The sequence below is a fragment of the Chenopodium album genome, chromosome 22 (assembly GCF_948465745.1).
Source record: "Chenopodium album chromosome 22, dcCheAlbu1.1, whole genome shotgun sequence".
NCBI lineage: Eukaryota > Viridiplantae > Streptophyta > Magnoliopsida > Caryophyllales > Amaranthaceae > Chenopodium > Chenopodium album.
This window is the reverse complement of record NC_137855.1, coordinates 241,153-258,791: the sequence shown is the minus strand read 5'-3', so window position 1 is coordinate 258,791 and position 17,639 is coordinate 241,153. Positions and strand designations below refer to the sequence as shown.

At 35.2% G+C, this 17,639-nt stretch overlaps 4 protein-coding genes across 5 annotated transcripts; 2 read left to right on the top strand and 2 right to left on the bottom strand.

Annotated features, from left to right (window-relative positions):
* Nucleotides 1-606: 606 nt before the first annotated feature.
* Nucleotides 607-1,206, bottom strand: LOC145606166 (uncharacterized). The gene has a single exon (XM_081662217.1). The coding sequence runs from the start codon at nucleotides 1,204-1,206 to the stop codon at nucleotides 607-609; it is 600 nt and encodes a 199-aa protein (XP_081518343.1).
* A 504-nt stretch (nucleotides 1,207-1,710) lies between these two features.
* LOC145603752 (mitochondrial dicarboxylate/tricarboxylate transporter DTC-like) lies at nucleotides 1,711-4,494 on the top strand. Its single transcript, XM_081659729.1, has 6 exons — nucleotides 1,711-1,860; nucleotides 1,991-2,074; nucleotides 2,894-2,955; nucleotides 3,121-3,482; nucleotides 3,595-3,809; nucleotides 4,040-4,494. Exons 1-6 carry the CDS (start codon nucleotides 1,744-1,746, stop codon nucleotides 4,094-4,096), a joined length of 897 nt encoding a protein of 298 aa, XP_081515855.1. The 5' UTR covers nucleotides 1,711-1,743; the 3' UTR covers nucleotides 4,097-4,494.
* A 126-nt stretch (nucleotides 4,495-4,620) lies between these two features.
* On the bottom strand, nucleotides 4,621-10,529 carry LOC145603753 (uncharacterized). 2 transcript variants are annotated; one of them, XM_081659732.1, is made up of 11 exons: nucleotides 10,150-10,529; nucleotides 10,038-10,068; nucleotides 9,944-9,957; nucleotides 9,813-9,863; nucleotides 9,623-9,692; nucleotides 9,466-9,532; nucleotides 9,313-9,380; nucleotides 8,434-8,545; nucleotides 7,810-7,849; nucleotides 6,284-6,351; nucleotides 4,621-4,899 (listed from the first exon to the last, which is right to left on the bottom strand). In XM_081659732.1, exons 1-11 carry the CDS (start codon nucleotides 10,360-10,362, stop codon nucleotides 4,890-4,892), a joined length of 744 nt encoding a protein of 247 aa, XP_081515858.1. In that variant the 5' UTR covers nucleotides 10,363-10,529; the 3' UTR covers nucleotides 4,621-4,889. The 2 variants fall into 2 exon arrangements, with proteins under 2 accessions (XP_081515858.1, XP_081515857.1); XM_081659731.1 differs by having other exon boundaries at nucleotides 4,653-4,899; nucleotides 8,434-8,557; nucleotides 10,150-10,521.
* Nucleotides 10,530-11,800: 1,271 nt separating this feature from the next.
* LOC145605607 (5'-adenylylsulfate reductase-like 7) lies at nucleotides 11,801-14,973 on the top strand. Its single transcript, XM_081661680.1, has 5 exons — nucleotides 11,801-11,844; nucleotides 11,985-12,149; nucleotides 13,158-13,339; nucleotides 13,641-13,765; nucleotides 14,210-14,973. The coding sequence occupies exons 2-5, from the start codon at nucleotides 12,003-12,005 to the stop codon at nucleotides 14,641-14,643; spliced, it is 888 nt and encodes a 295-aa protein (XP_081517806.1). The 5' UTR covers nucleotides 11,801-11,844; nucleotides 11,985-12,002; the 3' UTR covers nucleotides 14,644-14,973.
* Nucleotides 14,974-17,639: the final 2,666 nt, after the last annotated feature.

The window sequence follows — 17,639 nt, the reverse complement described above, 5'->3', positions numbered from 1 at the left end:
CTCATTCCTGCATTTCTCAGCATTTTCAAGTACCTCTAGGTTCCCTGTCATATGATCTGAGGCACCTGAGTCAATGATCCAGGCTGCCTTTGCTGCATCAGCATAATAACAGCTCACCATTCCTACATATGTGAAGTCAACATCATCTTCTTCTTCTTGTCCTGTTCCAGCTGACTTTCCCACATTTGGCCACAATTTTACCAGTTGTTCTAGCTGACTTGCATTGAATGGCAGTGTAGAAGAGTTGTTGCTTGTGCTTCCTGCTTCTGTGTGCACATTTGCAGCAGTTTTTCCCCCTCTTCCTATTCTACCACCACCTCTATAACCTCTTCCACCTCTGAATCCACCTCTATTATTGTTCATTCTGAAGTCTTTTTGAGCTTTTGGGTGTCCACTTGGGAATCCCTTCAGATACCAGCATTTCTCCTTGACATGACCAAATTTTCCACAGTGTGTACATGTGGTTTCTCCTGTCACACTCTCACTATTACCCTTGCTAAACATTGCCAAGGGTTCAACTTCTTCTTTTACAGTTTTCAGCATTGTTCTCTGATTCTCTTCTTGATGCAGGGTGTTACATGCTGAGTCAACACTAGGCAAAGGAGTTTACATAAGCAAGTGACTCCTTAGTTGACTGTAACTCTCATCTAGTCCATTTAGAAACTGGAACAACTTCTGTTCATCCTTTTGCTGATTCAGGGCAGTAAGGAATGCAGTGATTTCTGCATTGGTGGTGGTAATAGGAGGCAAGCTTGTCATGTTTTCTAGTTCCTCCCACAGAATTTTTAATTCTGTATAATAGTCAGTCACACTTTTTCTCGACTGCTTTGTTTCATAAATTTCCTTGTTCAACTGATATTTCCTTGAACGATTAGCAATAGCATACCTTTGTTCAAGTTGTTTCCAGATCTGAGAGCAGTTACTAATGAACATGACAGATTTTTTGATAGAATCTGATACATTTCCTAGTATCCATGCTATTATCATGTTGTTACAAGTATCCCAAGCTTCTTGTTTTACCCTATCACTCAAGTCTCTTCCTACAGTCACAAACCCATATTTTCTCTTGGATCCAAGACTGATTTCCATTGATCTTTTCCAAGATCTATAATTACTTGATCCTTCTAGTTTTTCTACACTGATAGAGTTGCTTCCATCAGATGGATGCAAGTATAAGGGGCTAGTAGTCTCTATTACAGTCGACATATTTTATATGCAGGATACCATACAATGGTTCTCTAATAATAAAGATATCAACTTTATATATTGCTTTCACAGATCTACAGTTCACAATATTAAAGGAACAAAAAATTTTAAAACTTTACTGCATAATTGCCGCTAATATACTAACCTAGCTCTGATACCATGATGACAGACATAAAAGGCTCGATTTTTAGCAGAAACAGAATAGCAGCAAATATGATAGGAGCCGGATGTTTTCATTGAGCATTTTCTTTTAGTGTTTTCTTAATCACTGCTACAATATTCTTGCTGCCTTATATATGACAGCTCTCACATTTAACCTAGGGATTTGGCCTCTTAGGACCACTAGGAACCTTACAGCACATTACAGAACAAAACAAATGACTGCTAGCCTATGACAGCACTAACAGACAAATCATATTCTACCTACTACATCATATATTACTACTCTCTATTTCATCAAAATTAATACATACAAATAACTTTTTCTCTGTTACAAACAACCTGAAAACCTTGATTTATTTAATTTATTATATAGAAATGGGAGAGGAGAAAAGCAGCACAGTATCAGTATGGAAGACAGTGAAGCCCTTTGTGAATGGAGGTGCCTCTGGTATGCTTGCTACTTGTGTCATTCAGCCCATTGATATGGTCAAGGTACCCTTTTTTATTAAATGGCCTACATATACTTTTGTTACAGCTGTATTTGTTATTGTTTATTGCATGATTAAGATTAATTACCCGATTCAATGCAAGCAAGCTGACTGGATCAGATGAATTAAAATAGGTGAGAATTCAGTTGGGACAAGGTTCTGCAGTCCAGGTGACTAAGAATATGCTACGTGATGAGGGTGTTTCTGCCTTTTACAAGGTTAGTTACTTGTTCAATTAACTCATATTCATTACCATCTACTTCTACTTGTATTTCTACTTGTATTCTTTAATTTATACGGAATACTACTATTACTATACTAGTGTCACACTCACTGACTCACTCTCCTTACAACCTAACTACAAGTATTATATTGCTTGTGATATCAGACTAGTACAGCTAAAAGAGTTGATGATCGATCTATTAAAAAGGATAAATATAATTAAATTCACACATTGTATGTATGTTTGTGTATGTGAATCGATTGCTTAATAATATATAAATATGACAAAGTGTGAGTATGTGATATATAGGCGATCATGGGGGTCGTATTGTTAGGAAGAAATTTGTGTATAATATAAAAGCAGCAGCCTTACTTTGATATTCTTCCCACCACAGTGATTGATGCGTGCAGTACAACTGCATCAGGATGTTATACATACATGTACTAATTAATTATGGATTACTTACAATTGCATCAGGATGTTACACATACATGTACTAATTAATTATGGATTACTTACAATTGCATCAGGATGTTATACATACAATTACATCATGCTCAGCTTTAGTTTCTGCTATCCAACTTCTCAAATAAAAATCCAGGGGTCATATTACAGCCTTCTCTCTTGATCGATGTAGTCTAATTTCAAGTTCACAACCCCTGCTTCAGTTGAACTTGTAACTAGTATATAATCTTAACAAGTGGTAGATGAATAAAGAATACGTTTCTGCTACCAAGTTCTACTCCTTACCCTACTAGCCTAATCTTTAATGCACTACTCATCATAATTTCTACTTTTATTTTGGAGGCTACAGGGTCTATCCGCAGGTTTGCTAAGGCAAGCCACTTATACAACTGCCCGTCTTGGATCTTTCAGGTCAGTATCTCGTCTTTTGCTGAATTAAACTTCTCTCTTATATGAACAATAGCATTAGCATAGTACTACTCCCTTCTGAAATCATCTTTGGTTGTGTCCGAAATGACCACCACCAAACTCCACCCCACAACTTAGCCGGTTTCACTTGTTTTTCTGTATAATTAGGATATTGACCAACAAAGCACTTGCTGCTAATGACGGGAAGCCTCTACCCCTATATCAAAAGGCTTTGTGTGGTTTGAGTGCTGGTGCTATTGGAGCATGTATTGGTAGCCCAGCAGACTTAGCGTTGATCCGCATGCAAGCTGATGCAACCTTACCACTGGCACAACGGCGTCACTACAAAAACGCATTCCATGCACTCGTCCGTATTGTTGCTGATGAAGGGGTTTTGGCACTATGGAAAGGAGTTGCCCCTACAATCGTCAGAGCCATGGCGCTTAACATGGGTATGCTTGCCTCCTATGATCAAAGTGTCGAATTTTTCCGGGATTCCCTTGGTTTAACAGAAACTTCCACGGTGTTAGGTAAATTACTTGCTCACCAACTTTATGATCTACTCGTACATATTTACTTGAATCCCATATATAGTACAGTATGTAGTGACTTCCAATATAATTTTTATTGCTATTGCTTCAGGAGCCAGTGCAGTGTCTGGTTTCTTTGCCTCGGCCTGCAGTTTGCCATTTGACTATGTTAAAACACAAATACAAAAAATGCAACCAGATGCAGAGGGCAAGTACCCTTATACAAGTTCATTAGATTGTGCCATGAAGACCCTAAAATCTGGGGGGTCACTCAAATTCTATACCGGGTTCCCTGTTTATTGTGTTCGAATTGCACCCCACGCTATGGTGAGTTACTAACTTCTTCACACCTCCTCCCAGGGCTGAGTGCCCTCTTTCCTTCATCTTCGTCGCATTGTGGTGCAGCGTTTGATTGGTTTTACTAAGCTAAGTTAGCTAACTGCTTCGGGTTTGCTCCCTGCTATTTCAGTTTTCTTATTCGTAAGTAGTATAATTTACGCCACAAGTCATGTTCTTTTGCTGTGAATAATTGGTAGTTGCTGTGCAATTTTATGCAGTTGACCTTGATTTTCCTCCATCAAATCCAGAAGTTTGAGACTTCTGTGGGATTGTAGTCCCTATGCATTTAAGATTGACATGATTGAAGGGTTGAAGCGACAGTTCCAGCAATTTTGCTGTCTCGACATTTCTGCTCCTCGGAGTTTCAAAGATGAAACCTGCCAAGTTTTCTGAAGGAAAATAAATAGTACTCGTACTGAGTACTTCGTATGATAAATAATAGGATACCTGCAGCATGGATCTTTCCGCAATTCACAGTTTAGTATTTTGCTTAACTTATTAATTATAGAATCACCATGCTCTGTGCCGCTTTGGATTGAGTCATGACCTTTCTTTTTTCACATTCTGACCCCTTATTCTGGTGTTCATTCCTCAACAATGCACAATTATATGTTTAGTCAACATAGCACTTCTCCCTGTAATAACTCTATACTACTGCTAAAGTGCAAAACGTGTCATTTGAAACGTTGATGATCTGTAACAATGTGAACACCATGCATGTGTATTTACAGAATTTAAATGGGCAACATGTTCATGTACAAGGTGCCATTCTGAAATAGGATTGACTATTCTAAATCGCCCAAGTTTATAAACAAATCCATACAGTTAACAAACAAATCACTCGGAAACAAGAAGCCCAAATTAATTCTAATATAACAGCAAAATCCTTCAAACAATAAGCAGAAGGAAAAAAAGACAATTTTACATGGAAAAGCAAAAAAATTCCAGATACGCAGCTTATCCAAGCTCATTTATATCATGTTACGGAGTAACATTTTGTCACAATAGAACATTCTTATTATCTTCATAGTAAGATGTTGTATGCCGAATTTCAGGATGTACACATTCCTACTTTGCCCTGCAAAGAATAAGCAACAATTAGCGCCATACAAAACATTAAATCCTCAAAAATGTGTACATACAAAAACCTTCCATATCATCAATTTGACAATCAATATGAAAGCTCGTCAACGTAGAAAAATTAAGCTCGGGACTCAAGAACAAGAGATTCACTCATCCACATTCCACACACCTCAGATCAGAGGTAAGCAGTAGCACACTTGCCTCTTTAACCATTAACTGTTGTCATATAAGTGCCAGTTGAATCGCTAGAATGACTAAACATATGTCAACAAAACATTTTTAACTTCAAATTCAAAATTGTTGTGGATGCCAATAGCTGTATTCGTTAAAGTCTTGGTGAGTGCTACCAAAGCTTGTCTACATAGTACAAACTAGCCAATATGGTTCTTTCTACACCAAAAATGACTTTAAAAGGGTTCAATTTAAGCAGTCAGTGGTTCGCATATGAATCAACTGGTTGTGCACACATGAACTCAAAGCCCATCAATCAAGTATTGCATCCTAATACAAGGAGGCACAACCCCACTAATTCCATAACAGCTGAAAATCAGTTGAAAGCTTTATGGATGATCTGCATTCCTTCTCCCAGATATAGATTTTCTACTGCAAGTCCCACAGCAAGCAATTATAAAGACATTTCCTTCTCTTATCAGGTTAAACAGGTTCCAATAATAGATGTGGAAAGTTGAACTATCTAGTAAATCGCATATCTTGGGAAGGCCTAAAACTGTTTGGTAACTTTAGTTGTAAGAGGTTTTACATCCCAAAAGTCGTAGTACTTTTGTCAAACAAATAAATGGGGAGTTTGCTACCTTCCCGCAGTACAACTTCCTGCAAATTTCATGCCTACCACTATTAAGAATGCAGTTGTTTGATTGAACCTTATATGAGCAGTATCATTGGTAACCAAGATATCAAGTACACAAGGAATCTTGGAGCTATAACGCATTTAGATTTTAAGTAGCAATCCCTAAAAGCAAGACGACTAAATGATGGGAATATATTCCTTCTTTCTATTTTGAGAAACCCTCATATAACAACTAATGTTTCAACATACAAGTATCAGTTAAATGTACAATTCTCTACCATGTACCTACAATGCCATTAATAGAGTTTAAAATCCATAAGTTTTTTTAATAGGATACAAGATTGTCTTTGTCAAGTCAATGTTAGCTGCATGTCATACATTCTCTTTTGATGCGTGAGGTTAGTCAGTGAGAAATATTCTTCTAGGGCAGAGGGAAAGTAACAAGAATAATCTAGCACCTAAAAATACCACCTCTATAGAAAATATGCCGGAAAACTGCCAATAATACAGAGAAATTGAAAAATTCAAAGGAACATTCGTGCTAAAATTTGGGCAATTGTAAAGATGTCACCTTGTAATATAAGAATCATCTGCTGTATTCACGACAATTGCATCACCAGTCACAATGAATGGAGGAGCCTGAATTTAAAGATAAAAGGTAAAAATGTGAATCAAATGCAAGCCTGTCTTATAAAAACAGCAAAGAAATAAACAAAACAATACAAAAGGCAGAATATAAGCTGAGATGCAAGAGAATTGGACTTGAACAAGAAAAAACATTATATATTGACTTAGCAACTTTAGCAAACTAATGTAAGATTAATTATAAATCACATCATAATTTAAGCAAGAGTCATATCTAGCAAGCATCTTTTGAACCCATTAGGAAATAACCTCTATTGCATAATTCTAGCTGGATTAAAGTCCATTAGACCAATGGAGAAGCTCACAGATAACACAAATAGTATGTCATTGACCAAGTTGATTTAGTATCCTAGGCAATCTAGCAACATTCGTGCCAATAGATGAACCATCATCATTAATCATAATCAGCAAGACAGCATATTATCCCCAATTAGAAAGGAGAAGAACCAAAATCATAACCCAAAGGCTCAAACATGATTTATTATTATGTAATATAGTACCCAGAGTACCAAAAATTTTCATTAATTTTTAACAACGAAAGTTCGTTCTACATTAATTGATACTAATTCTTAACCAGGTTGTAGTTTTTGGTGACAAAATGAGAGAAGGCTATAGTTTGATGCATTAAATATAACAGCGCCTTTTATTTTTTTTGGAAAAAATTATCAGAAATTCATATGCCTCACATTTGAATTAAATTGTAATTCAAATTCACAAAATCTAAATGTCATCAAGATATTAGAATTAGAAATAAAAATAAAATGGAAAATTCTCAATGGTAACCCTAAACAATCAATACACTGAAATGATAATCTTGTTTTTATTTATTTCACAAAATGACCCTAATTATAAGTTTTTTCTCACCTATGACATAAAATGCAAGGGGTCGAATCATAATCATAATATAGAATCCAGAGGTCGATAAAATAAGTGACCTAGTCTACATAGGACAATAGGACATAATATTAACAAATGTCAACGAGGGAGCGGGAAAACTACCCAACACCACAAGGCTGGGGTATCATATTAATATATCCTAAAATCAGGGAAAAACTAATATAATTAAAGCAATTGTGCACTCCCTTGGATCAGTGAGTCAGGGACAGAAAATTAGGAATGGCTAGGGGCCACTTCAGCATAGGTCATACTCCATAATGAAATTAATGATTCCAATATAGCTGGTAGAAACTGGGGAAATAAAATATGCAGCCAAAGCTCTTAACCATAACAGCCAAGGAAGTACAGTTTAATCTAATTACCCTTATATCCACACTTAATCTATTAGTGGTATAAATAATGTTATGTGACAAGGTATTTAGAACTTGAAAGTTCTCATATGTTATGTTGATTTGAATCTGCTGTGATTTGAAGCTGCCACAAAAAAGTCACTTACTCACTTACTCAGTATAAGCATATCAATCAAAAAATAAAAAACAATATATATTTACTTACAAGAACAGTCAGGCCATTATCCAGTAAAACCTTTTTGTACCTGCAAAAGAGCAAGCCAAGAAAGAAATGATTAAGTCTACAAAACAGTGAGAAAAGAGTGCAGATTGAAGCTTATTGAAAGCAACATATAAAAAACCATAGCACTTTTTTTTACTACCATTGTAGATTTCAAAAGTCAATCTGAAAATAGGTTATACTAAAGATTACTCTACAAAAAGTGCATTTTCACAAATAAGTACCACAGTACAAAATGAACTAGTGGAAGAATAAAACTGACAGTACCACGACTTCTGCCCTCTTATCGTTTCACTGAAATAAAACTGATACTTAATGGTGCTTGACCAGTAGTTAATTTGCTCTTAGTGTTTTGGTGTTTGGTATAAAGTTGTATTACTCTGATACCTATTCTTTAAAGTAAAACTCTTAATTAGTAGTAGTAATAATAAAAATAACAAACAAGCAAGAAATTCAACTTGATTCTCTCTTTGCAAATACCCTAAACAGATAAACATGAATGATGAAACTTAACTTTTGATGTAAGACAAAAGACACAAGGCTTAAAACTGAGCATAAAATAGTCGGGGAAAACTTTATATAGATAAGTCAAGATTAGTAGAAGCATACTGAGGATTCACGGAGAGGCCCTTCATAGGAGCTTGTGCTTCAACAACAGTGCATGTAACACGATAAGGTACTGTTGTAGACATCGGTCTCCCGTCATAATACTGCACTCTAACTGTCATATCCTCTGCATCATCAAATGAACATATCATGGATCTATGGATAATGATCGTAGAATAATGAGGGATGTTCTTTTACATTTGACTTGAGAAATTTTGTAAAGGAAATTAGGGGCCTTAAAGGGAAGTAATGAATGTCAGCCTGCCTCAACATTATTCCTACGAGGTCAGTACGTAGCTAATATCAGATGCCTAGTCGCCTACTACTCATGCTTACAACTTTCCCGAGGTCACTATATGTTCTTCCTCTGCCCATCCATAACAATTATTTTCCAAAGATTGAAATCATATACCAAAAGTTTGGTGATTTCTAAAATGTATAACAGACCATACAATTTTAACCCCCTTGACAATACAATAATGATCTGGGTTTTCCTTGTTTTTGTTCACACAAGCCCCAGTCAGTAGCAATATCCATCTCTATGGGCTAAATCTTAAGAGCCGATCTTAAAACCATAGATATTATGCCCCAAGATTGGTTTCAAGTACTTTTAGTGGGATCTAAAAGTGTATCTTTTCAACTTCACTAAAATAGATGCCATGGAAAGATTAATTTAGCAAATGCACAGAAATCACCAACCCTCATCATCCTTGATAAATATAGTTAGCTAAAAAGTTGCTAATTTAAAATGAATAACCATAACAAAGGCTATCAAGAAACTGAATGAGCAAAGAGAAAAGAATGGTGAAGATAAAAGAGATGATATGAGGAACATAGCACAGTTAGATTGTATAGCAGATGAGGGAAAAAGAAAAGAAGAACCTTTGAGGTAGACAGCATTTTTCCCAAACAATTCTTTTGGCACTTCTAGCTGGTCAAATGTTTCGGGGCTGGATGAAAAGACAAGAGAGCAAGGTTAGAGCATTGAGCAGGTAGTTGGATAATAAGAGCAGATAAAATGTTAGGCAAACTGACTCTGTCAAGACCACCATATCACCCTCAGAGTACAAATATTGGAAAGTCTTCTCTTCAACATATACCCCTGCAGAATGGGATTGTGATTGTGATTTGTGAGTGAGTGTAGCTGTATAGGTGTCCTAAAATATAGACAGATAGAGAGTGAGATGCGTACTTTCGAGGGATTCATCGGTCCGAAATCTTTCAGTAACTTTGTTGCCAGTGTCAACATCGCGAAGCTCAACCTGATAGATAGATAGATAGATAGATAGATAGATAGATAGATAGATAGATAGATAGATAGATAGATAGATCATCCTTGTCCTTGATAAATAACAATAATAAAAGTGAAAATGAAAAAGAACCTGAATGGAGGCCCCTCCTCTACCGTGCTGAGTGTGTTGTGCTTTAATAACCTGAAGAAGATGAATGAATGAATGAATGATGGTAGTAATAATGGAGAATGAAATGAAATAAAAGAGAAAGAAGAGAGTACCTGGTAAATGCGGCCTAATAATAGAGAGAAGAAACAAGGAATTAGATTGGAATGGTTAAGGGAGGTAGCAGCAACTAATAACTAGAGAAAGTACCTTTTCTTTGGACAATATTCCCCGTTCTCACCTGCAAACCATTCAAGTAGTTGATGATAATTGATAACAATAATAAACATCCAGATCGAATCAAACAAGGAAAGCTGAGTACCTCGGAGCCGGCCACTTTCACACCGCGACGCTGATACACAGACCAATTGCCCAACCCCATCCATGTCGTCGATGATGATGATGATAATGAATTGCCGAATCGTGCCGTCGTCACTAGGGTTCGTTCCACCAACATTGATGCTTTTTTATTCATTTTGGCACTCGCACTATAACTAAATCGCCAATGCCGTACCAGGGTTTTCCATTTCTGCATTTTCACTCCGAACCCCTTCTCCCACCACTATTTCTCTCTCTTTCTTTCTTCAAATACTATAAACATACCAAATTTATTTTTAATAATACACTTTTTTCAAACATGAACATCATTGTCAACGAGTCCGTGTTTGGTTCATCAGGTTGGAATGGATTAGTAATCTTGGTATGGAATTTCTAATAGAGAGATATGGATTTTATACTCTAACTCATATTAATCCAAAGTTGTTTGGTTTTATTGTTGAAAGGAGTTTTATTCTTTTTTATCTTTCATTAATGGAATGGATTGTGAATTTGTTAATTTTAATGGAAAGGGTAGGTATGGAGAAGAATTAGAATCCTTTAGGTATGAGATTCCATTACTAAAATCCTCAACCTAACAAAAAACTAGACGGATTGGATTCTAACTCTATTTCAAATGATCCAACCAAACGACCCCTAAATGAGTTTGTTTATGAACATTATTCAGTGGGGGATTGTTCCGCCCAGGTTACTCGAGTTAACCCTTGATCGAATAACCCCTCAAATAACCCCTAACTGGGTAACTAACCAATTAACCCCTAACTGAGTAACCCTTGATTGAACCCCATAAGTAACCCATGTCCGAATATCTTGGATGACCCCGGTCACATGGTGTAGCCAGTCACACATAAAATTTTGTGTTATTCATTTCAATATAATGTTGTTGGAGATTTGCTCAAATAGTTAACGAACTTAAGATTTAATTGCTAATTTAGGTGTCCTCCAATGGGATAGTGCGATTTATATGATTCTTTGGCATCATAAATAAATAACCTACCCCATCAGGATATTGTAGGAGTGGCTTTGCCACATATGGTTGTTTCTTAGTTATTCTTCGTATAGGTTTTTACCTAGTTTTGCAAAAAAAAAAAAAAAAAAAGAGAACTTAATTAAGATTTTTGTTCAATTTTGTTTACCAACTTAAATTAACAAATTGGGTACAAAAATCTTCAAAATCGAGTCAATTTCTATGGGCTTATAGCCTTCAAGTTGGCTGATGGTGAATATTTTTAGACTTGATAAGATTATTCATCGAGGTACATCTAGTGGTTCCCTAAGGTACTCGGGAGGTGTAGTTTGTGTTTGAAATCATTTTATCGATGCTTTGAGCCACCCCTGATTATCATGTCATATCATGTCTCACTTAGCCCTTTATGTCTTGAGTTGACCTTGTTGCCTTTGTGTCTATAAATTACATGTAAATATAGTTATATTGTTTTGGCAAATTTTTTCTTAATGTTAATTAAAACCACAAATTCAAATCATACAACATTCCCATTTTTTAAAAAAAAACAAAAACATACAAATATACAATATCAATTGTATATAAATTACATGTATATAGAATATAAATTACATTACATGTAGTAAATCCCTTCAAAAAAAAAAAAAAAAAAAAATGAAATAGTTAATGGTGAAAAATCCTTAAAAGGTAAAACCCCTAGATTTAGCAATAATTAAGGTACGCGACTCTGTCCTAAATTCTTATTTGTATGTAAAATTGGGAATTGGGAGAAAAAGGGAAGGCCGAAAGGTGGTGGTTTGAAATTATCATATCAGAGTTTGTGTTTGAATATTGGAAATTTGATGATGGAGCTCCAGGTACCATTGACGACGACGATGCTGCTGCTGCTGTGTTTGGTGACGCCTTCCTTAACGTTCTGTCATCCTTTGACATGTAATTCTTCACCAATTACGAATAACTTCCTTCATCTTCTTCACCGTCAATGTCCTCGCCAGATCCCATCGTTCAACCCTCCTATCCAGGTTTTTCTTTCTTTCTTTTCAGCTTTTCGATTCTTTTTCACCATTTTCTATTAATTAATTAATTTTAAGTGTTGAGGTGATCATCAATTATAACGGAATCTCTTTAATTTTTTGTTTTTTGATTTCTGTATAAACTTGTTTTTTCATCATTTTCTCCAAAATCATTCATATCGTTTAATCCCTTTTTTTGCTGTTCCTGCTGTTACTATTGATTTTGTGGGTGATTACTCAATTACAATTACAGTAATTAACACCGAATTTATAAAACACACCCATAATATTCTTGCTCGGCCTTTGTTTTACATCTTCAGGCGAATTAGTTAGTGACCCGTTCAATGCCCCAGGCCGTAGCATACTAGCATGTACTTATGTACCGTAGTAGATTGATTTTTATGTGTAATTGGGCAAGTGAAAGGACATCTCAATATCTATGGTAATGCAATCTTATACACAAACTTGTGTTTTACATCATAAATGGTAATGGATGATTATGGAAATCTGTGAAGAAAAAGGGATATTTTGGGGTGAACTAGATGGCCCGATAGTGTTTAATAATTTTGAGTTAAAACTCATCGCCTACATTGTCGTTATTGTATCCTAGTGCATCCAATTGTAGTTAAACTCCATTAATTCTGCATATCACTAGCTTTGGCGCGTGAAAAGTTTGTTGCTCAGCCATTATATTGGAGTTTAGTCAGACCTTAAAATATTGGTACACCTTTGAAGCTTTTCTTGTTGTAGCAGCTTCAAGACATTGGATGAACCTTGCCTGTCAGATTATCTCGGCATAATAACTAAAAAAACCCTTACTATCTGGAAATATATTAACTTTCCTTTTCATCAGATTTTAATTTCAGGAACTGTAATGTGTTTTACTCTATTGTTATAACATAATACATTTATGATTTATCACTTTGTACATTGCAATTCATAATTCTGTTTGACTTATTGGTTTCAGAAGGTAATTCTTGAGTTTACCTGAATCCACCCCTCCCCCCTTTCTTGCAGGTGGATGGAGAAAACCTCGAACAAATTCTGAGATCTACACCAAAGGATATATATACTGCTGTTCTCTTCTATGACTCTAGGTCTCCATTTTCAAATAGCATGAGATCTAAATTTGATATTCTGAGTTCCATGTTCCCAGGAGTTGGCCATATAGCAGTGGAATTATCAATGGTCATGCCGAGGTGAGAGAATGTAGTGCGGTGCTATAATGTTTTATTACCAGCTTTATGGAGTTTATGCACGATATAATCATTGGCCTCTTGATCCTGCCTCTAAAAAAGACCTTGCTTCACATGGCTGATTATTTTCCTTCAGTGTTGGGTAGTTAATATTGCTGTCATGTATGTCAGTGGTCTCCTTTCGAGTCAGGCCAATCTTTTAGCTGAACAGCTCGAGAAAGAAGAGCTATTTCTTTACCATGCAATTTAATTTAGCCTGTGTGCATGAAAAATTTCCTTATTTGCTGAATGTCTGAATTTGCAGTTTGCTATCAAGATTTGGGATCCACAGTTTACCTGCACTCTTCATTGTGAACCAAGCTGAACAGATTCGCTATTATGGCCCCAAAGAGCTTCATTCCCTGGCACACTTTTACAAGAGAAATACTGGTACTGGCTTACAGCAAAAAAAGCTGTATATTATTTCTGGTTCCTATGATCTGTATAATGCCATAAATGTCAATCATCTTCATTAAAGTACACATCAAATGTCTACGTACTCTTATAGTCATTTTAAAAGATAGGAGTATTGATATTGCATTTAATGGTGTTAAGTCAAGCTATAATGTTCATTAATGTGCTAATATTCATGACTAGCCTCACTAAATTATAATGCTCTGTTTGTATAAAGAACTGTTAAGTGTCTGGTGTTGAATAGTTTCAGGGTCTTGCTGGATGTATGTATTGTATTGTTGCTGCGGTAGTAGTTAGGATCATCCTGTATGTATAATCATCTTCTCTGTCCACATTTCCTTTGGGTCCATTTTTCTTCAATATGTGCAATTTTTTTATTTGCTTTCATTTCGTGTCTTAACTGCTTTTCCTATGTATCAGGATATGGCCCTGCAGAGTACCACGCCCATAATGAGGTCGCGAACATAATAAATGGTGAAATAGTACCTAAACCATGGTATTGGTCATCATGGAGAGAAATCATAAGGAAAGAACCCTATCTGGTTTTCGCAATTCTATTCCTGGTTCTGCGGGGGTTCCTTTGTATTTATCCAGAAATCTGCTCTTGTGTCACAGCATTATGGATGTTGTGCAAGTGCCAATTAAATTTGGGAATTTTGGGAGAGTCAAACCAATTGTTGGCCCGTGTTGCTCATGCAATGGATGTAAAGAGAGTATGGAGTAAGCTGAAGCTATGTAAGATTAGAAATTTTCAGAAAGGGGCCAGAAGTGCCCGTGTTTGGGCCTCTTCTTTAGCTTCTGTTTCCTTGGGCGAATCATCTTCTGCGAGGCCATCGTCATCTATTGAGTCTTAAATTGTTTGACAGACCTTTTTCCTCTGTTGATGTTCCTATGTGCTGATGGACTCCAACATAGAGGCAGATAGTGTGCATTTTTATTTGTTGTTAATTACTCTTCCAATATTCTTGAACTGAAGGTTGAAGCTATACTTCTCAGAGGCTGATAAATTATCATTGAAGTGATCTTGTAAAGTTTATCTCATTTCTCAGTTACTCTAGACTTTTTTTTTCTTTCTTTTTTTTTTAGGTGGGGGGTGGGTGGTGTGATGGTGGTGGTGATGTTTGTAATTAGTGTTTCACTGTGCTATTAAAGCAATCACAATACTTAGAGCTCCTTAGTTGTAAGTTTGTAACTTGTAAGCCATTCTACTCTCTCTATTGTTATTAGTTGACAAAATTACTATATTGGTTTTCCCTAGTCCCCAAAGATTTGCTTTCTTCAACCCAAGAGTTTGCAACATTTAGAAAAGTTGAGAGAATATAGTTAACTATCATATTATGAGATCCGTGTTTGGGACAAATCTTAGAAAAGGGTTTCTAGGAATTTGTTAAAGGTTTTATGGGGTTTTAATAATCTAATCTGCCAAAAGAAATAAACACAACCTCCAAATGAATTAGTTACGAGCAATAAAACAATAGAACTATAATAATAATTATGAATCAAAGAACAAGGATCAAGATAAGAGAGGCGTTTCTGAGTAAGGACGAACTGGTGTCAGTAAGGAGGACATAAATCAGAGATTTTAGTATAAAAGTGTAGTAAATTATATTATACAATGTATGAATGTGTGAATGAATTCTATTACAATGAACATCCTATTTATAATGATTTATAAGTCTAATAAAGGTAAATATATTGAAGGATCCTTGCTATTACGGTGATGTTGACAATATTTATTGACATCTTCATATCTTAGGAAATGTTGACTTGGTGATTGATATCTCCTTGATTTGCTCCTTCAATCATGGGGCTTGATTGTGCTTGCTGCCCAAACATTCATTACATGTCTTCAAATGGTATGAGCTTTTCAGGGAAGTTGCCTTTCTCAGAAAGGCTCACTAAGGCAGTTGATTTACTCAGAAAGGTGCATTGAGTCCACGCTGTCCGTACTCAGTAGGGACCACTGCGCGGATAATATTTCGTCAAACAATTGATCCATTTCCTGTCTTAGCTTTATTTGATTGATTTCATAGTTTTCATAAGATCTTAATTGATTGATGACTCCTTAATTGACTCAATCAAGTCCTTGATTAATGACCTATAATTTATTGAATATTCTTTGATATCTTTGACCATGCATCTTTCCATTTTCAGCTTGTTTCCTTATTATGTGTGAGTGAAGTCAATTATTGTATTCTTTGATTGATCTTTTCCTATTTAATTTGTAGTTTGCTAAGAATCTTCTCCCAACAATCCGCAATGTTAAATTTTCCTCACTTTTTGATAAATTATGAAAAATAACAATTTGAGGCATCATCCAGGACATTAACTTGTTTGGAAATAAAAACAACACATGTATAAATACTTACAAGTTCAAAGCTATTAAGTACTTGTATCTATTTTTTGGTCAGAAAATAACAAATCTTATGACAGATATGTACATTATGCGTAGTCGAGACTCGAGATCTACACCACCCAAGTTAATCAATAACTATATACTAAAAGACACACCAGCAATGACATGTGTCATCTCCTGGTGTGTCCTTAGTATTTTGTTTTTTTTTTTTTTTTTTTAATTTAGAAAATTTTATATAAAGAAGTTATTTAAAAGAAAAGTTTTTTTTGTCAACCAAATAAACAAACAATAATATATTTACCTTTCTTATGTTATTACCAATTAAGTACGGATTAAAAAGAAAATAAATAATCTTTTTACAAAAGTGTAATTATGGTGGAATATATTTTATTCTACAAAGATATTAACTTTTTATTTTGTATGCCATAAATGCATAAATTAATTTATAAAAAGAGATATGGAGTAATTAAAATAACCGTGCATGGCACGGGACCTAATCTAGTTGGTCGTAATTTTGTAAGGGTTGTTGGGATGAGATTTTTTATACTTATATAAGGGTAATTCCGTAATTGGATGAGTGTATATGGGTTAAAAAATATTATTTAAGTTGCCCTTAGTTCGAGTTATTAGATTGAGTTTTATTTAATCCGACCTTATTTAATAGTTCAAGTTACACCTTACACATGCCTTTTTTGGTAAAAATTCTCAACATTAACCAACTAATTTAATCTTTCGGGTCGGGTTTGTGTTAACCCAATTGCTAAATCGGGTTGGAAAACTCAACCCATACCCACTAATTGCAGGCCAGGTTCATGTCGTGTTAGTTTTTGCCAAAAACCTATGTTTGTGGAAATGGTATTTGAATGTAATTGAAAGGGTAGAGGAAAGTTGATAATTGAGTATCGTTTATATGCATATGATGTACATTAATTTGTTGTACATCGGGGGTCACTTTTACATTTTAAGGTAACTTTTATCAGTAAAGCATAATGTTAGGGTAACTTTTATTCATATTAAGGTAAGGGTATCTATATAATATATGTACAATATTTTATTGTAAATCCGATTTATTTAAAAGTTTGTCTAATTTGTAATAGAGTAGAGATGAGCAACTATGGGTCGAACTGACCCAACTTGAAAAAAATGAATTCGGACAAGTCAAAAAAAAAAAATATTTTTTTTAGTTAAAGACCTAAACCCGGCCTAAGAAAGCCCGTCGCTTTTCTACAAGTTTGGACATAAAATTTAATGTTAAGGCTCAGCTAGTCACCTCGGCTTGAATTTATATCACCTTTGTAATATTCTAAATTTCTAATTTCTAATTTCTAAATTCTAATTTCATACCCCTATAGGGTTCACTACTCACTAGTAAGAACTAAGAATCCATAATTGGATGACTCCATAAAAACCCACACCATTTATTAACTGGACGGATCTGACCTGTGCGGGCGGGTCAAGCTTCCATTGAATAATTGAATTGCTCTAACTGTCAAT